General features: G+C 27.7%; 3 protein-coding genes across 3 annotated transcripts, besides 4 other annotated features; 2 read left to right on the top strand and 1 right to left on the bottom strand.

Moving 5' to 3' along the window:
• Positions 1-5489: 5489 nt before the first annotated feature.
• Positions 5490-5537: a mobile genetic element.
• A 1721-nt stretch (positions 5538-7258) lies between these two features.
• Positions 7259-8785, bottom strand: TVAGG3_0678610 (uncharacterized protein; the record flags this gene model as incomplete). The annotated part of the gene is made up of 1 exon (XM_001581172.1): positions 7700-8785. One exon carries the CDS (start codon positions 8783-8785, stop codon positions 7700-7702), a length of 1086 nt encoding a protein of 361 aa, XP_001581222.1.
• A 76-nt stretch (positions 8786-8861) lies between these two features.
• Positions 8862-8899: a mobile genetic element.
• Positions 8900-9574: 675 nt separating this feature from the next.
• Positions 9575-10273, top strand: TVAGG3_0678590 (uncharacterized protein; the record flags this gene model as incomplete). The annotated part of the gene is made up of 1 exon (XM_051242632.1): positions 9575-10273. The coding sequence occupies one exon, from the start codon at positions 9575-9577 to the stop codon at positions 10271-10273; it is 699 nt and encodes a 232-aa protein (XP_051089219.1).
• Positions 9575-10633: a mobile genetic element.
• Positions 10634-11244: 611 nt separating this feature from the next.
• Positions 11245-11281: a mobile genetic element.
• Positions 11282-11535: 254 nt separating this feature from the next.
• On the top strand, positions 11536-12617 carry TVAGG3_0678560 (DNA repair protein Rad51-like; the record flags this gene model as incomplete). Its single annotated transcript, XM_001581170.1, has 1 exon — positions 12107-12568. The coding sequence occupies one exon, from the start codon at positions 12107-12109 to the stop codon at positions 12566-12568; it is 462 nt and encodes a 153-aa protein (XP_001581220.1).
• Between the last annotated feature and the right edge of the window lie 222 nt (positions 12618-12839).

Here is a 12839-nt window from a genome sequence, read left to right as displayed (position 1 = left end):
ACAATATCTCGAGCACCTTCAATATATTTATTTCCAACTTTGAAATTTCTAAGATTTGTTACTTTCTCAACAACTTTTGGAACTTGTGCAATTAAATACAATGTTATATGAAAAGTTTAATACAATTGTATTAACTTCGACTTGAAACTTTTTTGATATTAAACCAGATATAATTTGACCTGCAAATTGAATAGAAATTGGAATTATTAAAAAGGGGAAGAATGAAGTGAATATCGTAAGAGTATTAATTGAAAATTTTGATACAATTGCTGTTTTTTTGTAACGAAATGCTATAAATATCAAATAACATACTCCAAAGAACAGTAATGCATTTAAAATATAAAGAACAATGTATTCATTCCCTTCTCTTGAATTTATGGGAAGAATATGAAACAGCATTGCAATGTAGTTAAGAATTGAGAAAGTAACGGTTTTTCTTTCGATGATATTCACATTGGAATACATAAATGAGCATCCGATTAGTTGAAACATCCTGAAAATAGCAACAATCCGATGAACTTCAGAGATTTTTGGTCCATAAATATCAAGAAAGTTGAATAAAGATGTTAAATTCTCTTTCAATGTAGTTGTAAATGGAACATCAATAAGCCCATGATAGCGGGTCTGTGAAGTCTTGAATTGAAAGTTTTCTTCATGACTTGAAGTTGAAACAGCTTCAGCCATTTAAAATAATAGATATTTCAGAGAAAAATTGAGAATAATTATTTTTTGATAAAAGCTTTCATTTATAAAACAAATGTCTAGAATATTAAAACAATCTAATATATATTGAACCTCAAATTTTATTCACAAAACTTATTGAATGAAAGGCCAATTCAAATTAATTTTGAAAAGTTGATAAAAATTCAATCCGTAATTTTGTAATATAATGTTAAATATATTTGCATCTCTTATAGCAAAATATGGAAATGTTCGTTAGTATTCAAAAGAAAAATATTATTCGAGGGAGAGGCTTTTTGTATTTACGGGCGTGTCAAAAATGGTTTTTGCAAAAAAGTGCCAAAATAGGGTACTTTACATGATGAACACTTAAAAAATAAGGATATAAACTATTTATTGATATAAATAATCAGAATTAGGATAGAGTGTGAACATATTTGAGTTTGATCATGATATGAGTATTTAATAAAATTATATATTCACAATATATGTAAATTACTAATTTCTATAATGGACCTTAGTATACTTGTTGTATAGTCAAAGATTTCATATATGAGATGTTTGTAACATAAGTTGAAAATTGGATGAGATTATAAATTTAGACTGATATTATTTTCAACTTGTAAAATTTATCACAATAACAATGTGTATGGTTATATTATTCATATCATTGATAAAAAGAAAAAAAGTTAGTTATATTATTATAAAAAAGATTTTATTCTAAGTATTCTTTGTAGTTTAATATTCATCGTCTAGAAGAAAAGTACTGAATGGGCTGAATGTGAAAATGTTGATCAGTGTTCAATATGATATTGAAATTTGGTAAAGTTGAATTGTTTCACGTAAATGAAGAAGTTAATAATTCTTAGCAATTTTAATGAATAAATCAGTAAATGAATTGTTTGTAAGACTGTTTTTTTTTATTTTGATAAAATAATTATAGAATATCTCCAAACTTACTAGAAAACCTTTCTAAAAGTATGAATTCTTTCTTGTGAGAAAATGAATTTGAATCAAAATCGAACTTTTGAATATATAAAGTTGGAATTTTGATTGGAAAGCTGAGAAAATAAGTAAGTTTGCTTTGCATTCTTTTTTATTAACTATTTTAATATCTTTGTCGATGGATAACTTTTAGATTAATTCAATTTAAAACGTTAACGAGAATTGTGTCTTTGAATAGACTGATTACTGATGCAATAAAGTAGTTATGCAGTAAAAAGTAGAATTCGGTAACTAAAATCCTAATTTTACTGTATCAATGAATGCGGTATATGAATCAGTATAGATTCATTGAGCAAAAATGATTAAAATACCTCTCTTTTTTCTAATTCATTTATTTTTATATCATTATTAGTGCAAATAGTCAGTGTTATGTTAAGATATTAACGCTGTTCCAAAAAAATAGTAATTTATACGTTTAATATGAGTTGCATTAGCAAAAAAATGCATTGATGGTAAAATTAGCTAGAATTGAGCCAATTCAAATTCCAAATTTTTTTCAAAATAAAAAAAATTAAGTTAAAATTTGTTAGAAAAACTATGAAAATCATGATTTTATGAAATATTTAGAATATTTTAAGAGGTTAATTATATTTATTTTTAGATAATAAATATATTTTCCTATGGAAATTTGAAATTATAATGCTTATATGATATAAATCTATTCGAAAATACGAGTTTTTAGACAAAATCTCATAGAATATGACTATACATTGAAAAATATCAACTTCCAATATAGATATTAAACAATGAACATCTTATTTAACAATTTTATAATTAAATCTTTACTAGGACTGATATAGCATTTAACACAATTCAATATATCAATAGTCTTTTCTAGACGAGTCATATTTCGGAGCTAATTGATAAATTTTTATTACAATTTCAAATTTCAGGTTATATATTCTAAAATATCAATTGATATCACAATCATCACAATCAACACAAGCTTTTACACTATTTACAATATATAAATTATTAACAAAGTTCATTATTAAACAATTTTGTATTAAATAAATGCAGTGTTTTATTGTTGAATATGAAAAATAAATGTCATTCTAACAAAATTTTAAGCTTATATATTACGTCCGTCAAAACTGAGAATAAAAAAAATTAATAATTTAATAAATTGATTTTTTATTTTAATTTCATATGTAATGATCTATACAAAACGAAAAAGCATCATGCTCTATACCAGATCCGAATTAATCTTCATAAAAACTTCGAATCAAATATTTTTCGTATTTAGATTGCATTTTCTTCATAATAGTAATGTAAATATGACGACAAAAACTAATAGTTTTCGATACACCTTAGTGTAAGGGCGTCGCTGCTTAAAATTTTTGTCGTATTTTTTTTGATGATTTGGAACTTAACCAAATACATTTTTATAATAACAGCATTATTTGTAATACGCCAAATTTATATGTTCCAAGGGATAAATGGAAATAACTCGAGTATTTATTTGTAAATTTAAGTAAATCTCTTGTCGCTTTTTAAAAACTTGATTTTCAACGATGAAGTCACGCAATTAGGTTCAAAGTTTCATGCCCTATAGTCAGATTTTGTAGATGGAATAGTAGCTCCACTAACTCTAATCAAATCTTGCTAAAAATGTCACTTTTTCGCACATTTTGGCACTTTTTTCTGCAAAAACCATTTTTGACACGCCCGTAAATGCAAAAAGCCCCTCCCTCAATATTATTCAGAAAAGTTTTGAAAGTTCAAAAATTGAAAAGAAAATTATAGTAAGAAGAGGTAGGGCAACGATAGAAAATTTTTGGAAAAAAAGTTCGGAGATCTTAAACGTATCATATTCCCTGCATGGTTTGGTATCTTCCGCCATGCGTTGTGCCAAACATATTGACACTTTCCAATAATTAATTTATGGTATGAGTCACAGAGTTAGATTATAAAAAGAAAGTAAATAATTGCAATTAGAAATCATATATGTCGGAAATCAAATGTTGATGAGCAGAAACCTTTTACTCATCATAAAAGAGATAAATCACTAAAGATTTGTATACATTAAAATTTGATATTTGGTGCTCGAAAACTGTCTGATGGGACTCCTCCAAAATGAACCAATCTATCGCTGAGGACCAAATTAGATGATGTGGATGGTGTATTCTCTAATTCTAACTTAGGAAGAATGGGAACAAAACGAATGACGACAACAACATGTCAAACATAGATTAAATATCTATGAATCAATAAAGTATACGTGCATTGAAGGTGATAACGATCACTTGAGGCTTATAACTCTTTGACTAAATTATGCAATAATTAAATATAATCATTTTTATATTTTTATACTGATAGTAATTAATATACTATCCTGCTTAATAAATGGTATGATCAAATTTGTTTGAAAATTTAATTATGTATATGAAACTATGTCTTCTATATAAAAATCAAAATTTTCGGACGAACCTAGATTGAACCTTTATGAAAATCTATCATTTTTGTTAATTGAGTTAATATGAATCTTTTACATATGTATATATAGCATTGATAGCTTATATAATCATGGTTTATTCCATATTAACATATTTTTTCAGTTAAATTTGTTAATAATATCATGTAACAAATTAATTCAAGATTAGAATGTCTACAAAATGCTAAAATAAGAACAAAATACGATTTCTCGACTTAAATTTTAATATGGAGTAGTTTTTCGTTTAAATCTAATTAAAAATGAATAAAAACTTATCTTGTACTATTTTCATTCAAAGATTTTAATAATGTAAATCATGCATTTTCATAATTCAGTACAGTTCTTTTTAGAATTAAAGTTGATGAGGATGATATTTGTGATTTAAAATAATTTGTTAATGTTCACCTTTTATTCATCACCTTGTGGTATGCCCTAAAGCAATAGCATTATCAATTCTGCTGAATTGATCAACTCAAAATTCCAAAAAAAATTCAAAATTTCAAAAATGAAATTAAACAATTTAATTTTCACATGAAAAAATCAATTTCGAAAAAAATTTGGAAAATCAAAGTATTTGATAATTAGTCAAATAATCAATTTACATCGTTTTTACTCATAAAAAACAACTAATTTTTGATTTTGATATCATATTTGATAAATACTCATTCCAGAGTTGACGTAATGTATTAATTATTGTTAGAGATATTGCTTTCGCAGCAAAATTCTTATTTCATGAAAGAAAAAAAAATGATTTTATTCCAACAAAAACAAGTAAACAGATGAATGGAAACGTACTATATTTTCATAAATGTAGTAATCAGCGTGTCAGCTTTTGTTTATCATGTTCGAGTCAAAATGTATTAACTTGTAATAAGAAATATTCGAAGATTATATGAAGTATTGAGCATTCTTTGTAGAAATATTTGTAATTCATTACTAACATATATAATAAAGTTGTTTTTTTTCCTTATTGCAATAATTTTGTCTGATTTTAATAACTTTTCATGTATACGAGTTGTGTGAATATGCATCATAATATGCGTAAATATACTTATTTGCGACGAATAATGTGGTTGCATAATGGAGGTGCTAAATTTTGATTTTTAATATGGGGCTTTGGTATGTATAATCATGTTCTTATCTCAACGTAGGAGTATTGGTGCAATATGATTAAAATTTACGAGGTTGATCTTAAATTGAATAATTCTGGAGTATAAATCACAATGCAGCTAATTCTATGTTAAAGATAGATACAGATTGTAGTAATCAATTAGGGAGTACAAATTCATTCTTTCATTTCTGTCGTATTGAGCAGAAAGGAAGAGATCATAACCCTAGGAAAAAAAGCCCAAATTTGTCACTTTTCATAGTACGTTAAACTCAATTCGCTCGGCGAATGCCGAGCACACGTACTCATCATTCAACATAATATTCTCATTCTTTGGTTATTATAGTGCCAGACAACACAAGATTTCAAAGAATTACTTGAGTTTTCAATTAATCTTAATCCGATTTTAGATTTATCGAGAACTCCATCATCACAATCACATACTTCAGTGCGGTAACTACAATTATCCATATACAGAAGGAAGTTCTTTTCGAACAACTCATTTGGAGTCTGTTTTGGAAAGAACTTCTTTCTGTCCGACTTAATTTCATAGTTCCTGATCAACCAAAAGACAGAAACCACACACTATCTACTTAGGAAAGGAGTTCTTTCTAAATCTTCCTTAAATTGAGATTTTACGAGAGATAACCCTTCTATTGCACTTAAAAATGAACATTTTGATATCTTTAGTATCACACATGGTCATATATAGTATTTCATCTACATGAATACATTCATCTTTCGAAGTCTCTCATTAAATGGGAGGCTTCGAAAGATGAATCGTTTTATTCATACAACTTTAAATCTCGAACACATTTAGAGAGTGAGTATATCATTTTATTCTTGTTTTGAGTTTATTCTGATTCAAAATTGCAGTGAAAACAGAAGTTCACACATCATATCTGAATGTGAGCTCATCTATACTTATACGATCTCAATACCTCCACTCTAAGCATAAGAGGTGAAGTTATATAAAAATTATCAGATGCGTTGAAGTCTCAAAAGTATTGCCTGAATGCTTGTTTCATATTTGTCCAAGTAGTTTCAATGAATAAATGTATTGTTTTTTATAATTTCGATTTATTTTTAGAAAATATTCAATATAAACCTTTATTGTGTTATTTACATCTCATAAATTCTCTGTCTAAATCATATAAAAGCGCGTTTTACCCCTATGAATCAAGAAATTCATTCAATATTCATGGTATATTTATTAAATTTATACGATTTACTAATAATCAATATTATATCCTCATAAATAGCAATATATTTTGGTAATCTATGATAATCATATACAATATTTGAAATCAAATTTTCATTAGTTTAGGTTCCTTGTTAATAGTAAACCATTATATTTATTACTAATAATAAAATCTATGTGTCGTATTGAAATTCAATAAAATTACTTATTCGGTCCAAAAAAACAAATTAGATAAAATTTTTCTTTTTTTATGTAATTTTTGTTTTTCATTTTTCTCAAGATCCTAAGTTATGTTCTAACTTTTGACATCATATCCTATCATGCTAGGCTATATATTATAGCATATCCAAAAGGCAAGGAAATCTATCAGAGAAGCCTTTTTGACCTATCGTTGCCCTACCTCTTAGTAAGAATTTTTATACAAAATTTCATTAATAGAAATAATTGATTCACAAATTAATGCAACAGTCAACTTCATAAAACTGAAAATAAAATCATGTTTATGATAATAATGTCAGAGATAAATTAATTCCAATATTATGAGACTCCCTATTTCATAGAAAACCGTATTTGAACTTTTTCAAGATATGATTTTTCAAAAGATGTCATAATCTTCAAATTGATAGTATTACATAAACTTCTTTCCTATGTTATAGCTTTAAATGATAAAATAATTTGGAAAAAAATTATTGATAATTCTTTATGAAATTGCTCGTATTTAAATTATTTTAGCTGCATCTGGTTACCTTGCCTATAGGTGAGTTAAAATCAATATTAAAAGCAAGAAAAAAAATTATGAGGAAATAATTAATTTTACTCTTCCAGGTATATCAATTTATTACGAATTTCGATATTTCATCCAAATTCAGCATTATTACTTCAGTAAATCAATATAAAACAAACTATTTAATTTATTCTTCATTCAAAATTCTATTAATAACCCAAGAAGGGCATTATTTTCACCTTTAAGCCAAGGTGAAAGGATCTTCAAGATCGAATATTATTATACTGAATTCTCATTTTATTATTCAAAAAGACCAAATCTGAAGAGGTCTATCATCGAATTATATAACACTTAGAATTGCATTATCATTATAGGAACATTGCTTGTGCTTATCTTACTGAATAGAAGTTAATCAAAATATATCAACAAAAATGAAAAATAAAAGCAAGGTAAATTATTGAAACTTACAAGTTCTATCAATACAAGATAACATAGTAAAGTTTATAAACAAAAAACAATAAAACAAAAACAATTTTGCTAAATTAGTTATTTTTCCGAAGGAATAATCAATGAATGACTAATTTCATTAAACTGATCTGCAAAGAATGTATCAGAATGAATAAATTCTTTAATATCAAGCATTTCTTCTTCTTCATTGTTGGTTTCAGCCAAATTTGCTTGATTTTGATTATTATTTTCTATTGACTTAGTTGTATTTTCTGCAGGTACTGAACTAGTATTAGTTTGACGACTTCTTGAGGGTTCAAATAAAATTTTTCTCCAATTATCTCTATTTTGCTTAATTTGTGCTTGATTTTCCCTATCAGCAATTTCTCGTTCTAGATAACTAATCTGATCATCATATTCTTTCCTAAGTTTTCTTAATTCTACAGAAAATCTTATTTTTGTGTGTTCTGCTGTAATGAGTTGTCTCTTCTTTTGCGCTAAAATGTTTTCTGTTTGAGCAACTTGTGGAACATCGTTAACTAAGCTCATATATTTCTGGATCATTTCCGATTCATCTGCTTGAAGTTGACTAAGTGTATTTTGAAGTAGCTGTATTTGTTTAGCTTGGTTCTGAATTAAATATGTACTATCTGATGCCATTAACTGATCTAATTCGTTCTTCGAAATATTTATTTGAGCTGTAAGCTGATTATACTCTGCAGTAAGATCATTTAACTGAGATCGTTGGTAATTAATATCAAAATTCAATTTATTTTGCGTTTTTTCTGAATAAAGTCTACGAACGCGAGCTAACTCAATACAGAGCTCGTCTTGTTCAGTGTGAAGGTTTGCAACTTGAGCTGAAATGTATTTTTGCGTATTTAATGCCATAGAGCGTGGTGATTGAGGACCTTCTTCACTAGTTCCAAAATATTGTTTTTGAAACTCATCAATTTGTGCATTTAATGGTTTGATTTCTGATTTAATTTGTTCTATTTCTTCTAACAACAACCTTTTATCGTTCTCTAATGTAAGAGGATCATGAAATTCGTCGATAGGTTCTTCTAATGGAGGAAGGTACTTTTCTCTTGCAGATTTCGGAAACTTTTTGGTTTTAAATCGGGTTCTTTGGCTATATACACTTGGATAACTTATTCTCGGTGATGGAAATTTCGATCGATTCATTGTGAGATAAAATTACTAACGTAAACGAAAATTTTTGTCAATAATCAAATTCAATCAAATTTTTGACAGTTAAAGGTGTTGTAAACAGAAATTCATCAAAAGTGACACCTCAGAAAAGCTAAAATATTGAATTTTTGGAACTTTTGATAGAGCACGTTTTTAAATATTAATTAAAGTAAATGTATATTTTGTAAAGATTCTTTTTAATAAAAAAAATAAAATTTTGAAGAAGAACACAAAATCTTCTGAAAAATAATATCACATAAACTCATATTATTTTCTAATATATAACTATTTTATATAAAAATCAAATTCAATGATCTTAAAAGCGAATGATAAACCTCAAAATTTACGAATATAATGAGTGGGAATATAATGCTTATCTATCATAAAACCATATGAAATATCAATTTTTGCTTTACGCCTAATTTTTGACGACAATTAGCAAAAAATGTTAAATGTTAACACTCAGTCCATTTGAATATGAAAAATAAAATTGACTTTGATTAAATGTTTTTATTTATCATGCAATTCTTCTTGCGACCAAAGATTTGAATAAAATTTCAAAAAATAAGATAGCTTAAAAAATAATATACGGTAGTGTTTACTAATAGATGAATAGTATATAAATTCTATTAAAATGGATTTGATCCAAAAAATATATAAAATTTGATCATAAATAAAATCGTTTTAAATTACTTCTTCATTTAAATTATAACAATTATTTTTGATTTTTATTTATCATCCACATTCAAATTTGAATCTTATCACAAAAGAAGGACCACTTTTATGACTACTGCCAAATCTATAAGCAGAGAATGGCTATTTGAAGCTAAAAGAAGAATAGAAGAAGGTGAATCTTACAAAAGTGTGGGAAAGGAAGTTGAATTGGAAAATGGTAAAATTAAATTGAATGTTGCCGAAAATACAATAAGAAGAGCATTTCAACTTCAAGAAATCGAATTACCAAAAGTTAGTCGCGGCAGAAAATCAAATCCACCAACATTTGAGCAAAAACAATTAATTAATTCTTGTGTTTCACAATATAAAGGAGGAATTTCAAAAACTTATTTATTGATTAAAAGGTTTCAAAATATTGCTCAAAATCCCGATTGTGAGAAAGAAAAAGAAGAAATTGCAAAAGAATTTGAAAATATAGAAGATTTGACAAAAGATCAAATTTTTGACAATTTACAAAAAATAAAGCATCATCAAGTGGAAAAATTTATGATGGAATCAGGTTTATCTTCAAAAAGAGATTACAAACCAGCAGATCCACCTACCAAATATCGTGTCATATCAAAGAATTTGATATGGCACTGCGATATTCATTACCTTCACGGTAATGTTTCTTGTCCATTTTTTGCCATATTGGATGATATGACACGTAAAGTTCTCAAAACTAAATTATTGAAAAACAAGTCTTCCAACTCAACAGCGAAGGTTTTAAGAAAACTTTTAGAAGAGTTTATTCCTTACTGCATCTGAACCGATAACGGCGGTGAAAACCGCGGTGAATTCGGCCAGGTTATGCAGGAAAACGGAATAGTTTGGAAGCACACCTTGCCGTATATGCCAAGACAGAACGGCAAGGTGGAGCGCCTGTGGCCAAGCTTAGAAAAGTTTTTGCCAGACGAGTTGGATGATATTCAACAAATCAAGGACTCAGTTCAGCAGTTCATTGAAAAATACAACAATACACCACATTTATCTCTCGATATTAATCCAAAAACGAATTGTAATTACACTCCTAACGAATTATTCGAAGTTTCAAAATTTTGGTACGAGCCAGAAATGCAAAAATGGGAGTTATATATCAAAGACGAATGGGTCTTAGCAAAATTTGAATAATTACATCATTTTAAATGACTACTAAACAATTTTATTTATGATCAAATTTTATATATTTTTTTGGATCAAATCCATTTTAATAGAATTTATATACTATTCATCTATTAGTAAACACTACCGTATATTATTTTTTAAGCTATCTTATTTTTTGAAATTTTATTCAAATCTTTGGTCGCAAGAAGAATTGCATGATAAATAAAAACATTTAATCAAAGTCAATTTTATTTTTCATATTCAAATGGACTGAGTGTTAACATTTAACATTTTTTGCTAATTGTCGTCAAAAATTAGGCGTAAAGCAAAAATTGATATTTCATATGGTTTTATGATAGATAAGCATTATATTCCCACTCATTATATTCGTAAATTTTGAGGTTTATCATTCGCTTTTAAGATCATTGAATTTGATTTTTATATAAAATAGTTATATATTAGAAAATAATATGAGTTTATGTGATATTATTTTTCAGAAGATTTCATTCTATATGCCTATGAAAAGTACTCTCAAAACCAACTTTTCCTAATTATAATTAAATCTAGAATATTGTATTATGCTTAGTATTATTTCATTTTTCTCATTCAATTTAGAATTTACAAATGTCAAAAAATTGAGAGCTGTCACTTTTGATGAATTTCTGTTTATTACAAAGGTTACGTGTATTTATGCATATGAATCAAATATTTCATTAAAAGAGTGAAATGATCTTTGAAATCGAAATTATTTTTCAAATTCAAGACCAATGGGTTGTGATTCTAATCCATTTTCATTTTGCTATGAACAATGATAATTTTTCATTAATTCAAAGACCTTGAAAAAGGGAACTTGGTTTACCAAAGAATGAGGAAGTAAATTGAAAGCAAAAAGCGGTTTCCTCGAGGAAGTAAATTTCGAGGAATTTCCTCAACAAAGGAAATTCATTTTATATCATTGCCAAATGGATGGGAAGTCACAACTTCAGACACAGCAGACTCAGAGTGGTCCAACCCTTCTTTCCGCTGGAGCAGCAAGGTATTGCTGCGGGAGATATCAAAAAACTTCAAGAAGGCGGATACAATACAGTTGAATCCATAGCTTTTACAACCAAAAAACTACTAGTTGCAGTTAAAGGCATATCAGAAGCTAAAGCAGATAAGATTATGGCAGCTGCAGCAGCACTTGTTCCAATGGGATTTGCTTCTGCCACAGATTATAATCAAATCAGAAAAGAAATGGTTTATCTTTCTACAGGATCCTCCGAATTAGATAAATTACTCGGAGGAGGTATCAAAACAGGCTCAGTTACATAAATATTTGGAGAATTTAGAACCGGAAAAACTCAAAACTGCCATACCTTAGCAGTTACCTGCCAACTGCCAATAGAAAATGGTGGAGGACAAGGTAAATGCCTTTGGATAGATACAGAAGGAACTTTCAGAACAGAAAGAATTATCCCGATAGCAGAAAGATTTGGATTGAACCCAGATGATGTTATGGACAATATTGCATATGCAAGGGCATATAATAGTGACCATCAATCACAATTGCTAGTGCATGCATCAGCTATGATGGCAGAGGCACATTATGCACTTTTAATTGTTGATTCATCCACAAATTTATATAGAACAGATTATAGTGGACGCGGAGAACTTAGCGCTAGACAGATGCATCTCGGCCAATTCCTCAGAAATTTGCAAAGACTAGCTGATGAATTTGGAATTGCAGTTGTAATAACAAACCAAGTAGTTGCACAAGTAGATGGGGCAGCAATGTTTGTTTCCGATCCTAAAAAGCCAATTGGTGGCAATATTATGGCTCATGCTTCACAAACAAGATTATCCTTAAGAAAAGGAAGAGGAGAGACAAGAGTTTGCAAGATTTATGATTCGCCATCTTTACCAGAAAGTGAAGCAACTTTCCAAATTACAGCAGGAGGAATTACTGACGCTGAATAACTTTTTTATTCATTTATATTCACTCATATTCTTAAAAATTCAATACTCATTTATTTGTGAACTTTTTGATATTATCAGTACATCATATAAAGTTACATCCGAATTGAAATTCACCTATTTCTTCAATTACAATACTTTTATATGATGAGTTGAAATATAGTACTCAAATTACTTGTATAGCGCAGATAGAAATCCAAATTGAAATTGGATTTGATGGTCAGAAAAGAAATCTTACACGGAAAGCCGAGTTTACTGAAATTGGAATATACAC

This window comes from Trichomonas vaginalis, chromosome III, assembly GCF_026262505.1.
Source record: "Trichomonas vaginalis G3 chromosome III, whole genome shotgun sequence".
Lineage (NCBI taxonomy): Eukaryota > Parabasalia > Trichomonadida > Trichomonadidae > Trichomonas > Trichomonas vaginalis.
Note: the sequence above shows the minus strand (reverse complement) of the source record. Positions and strands in the feature narration are given on the sequence as shown.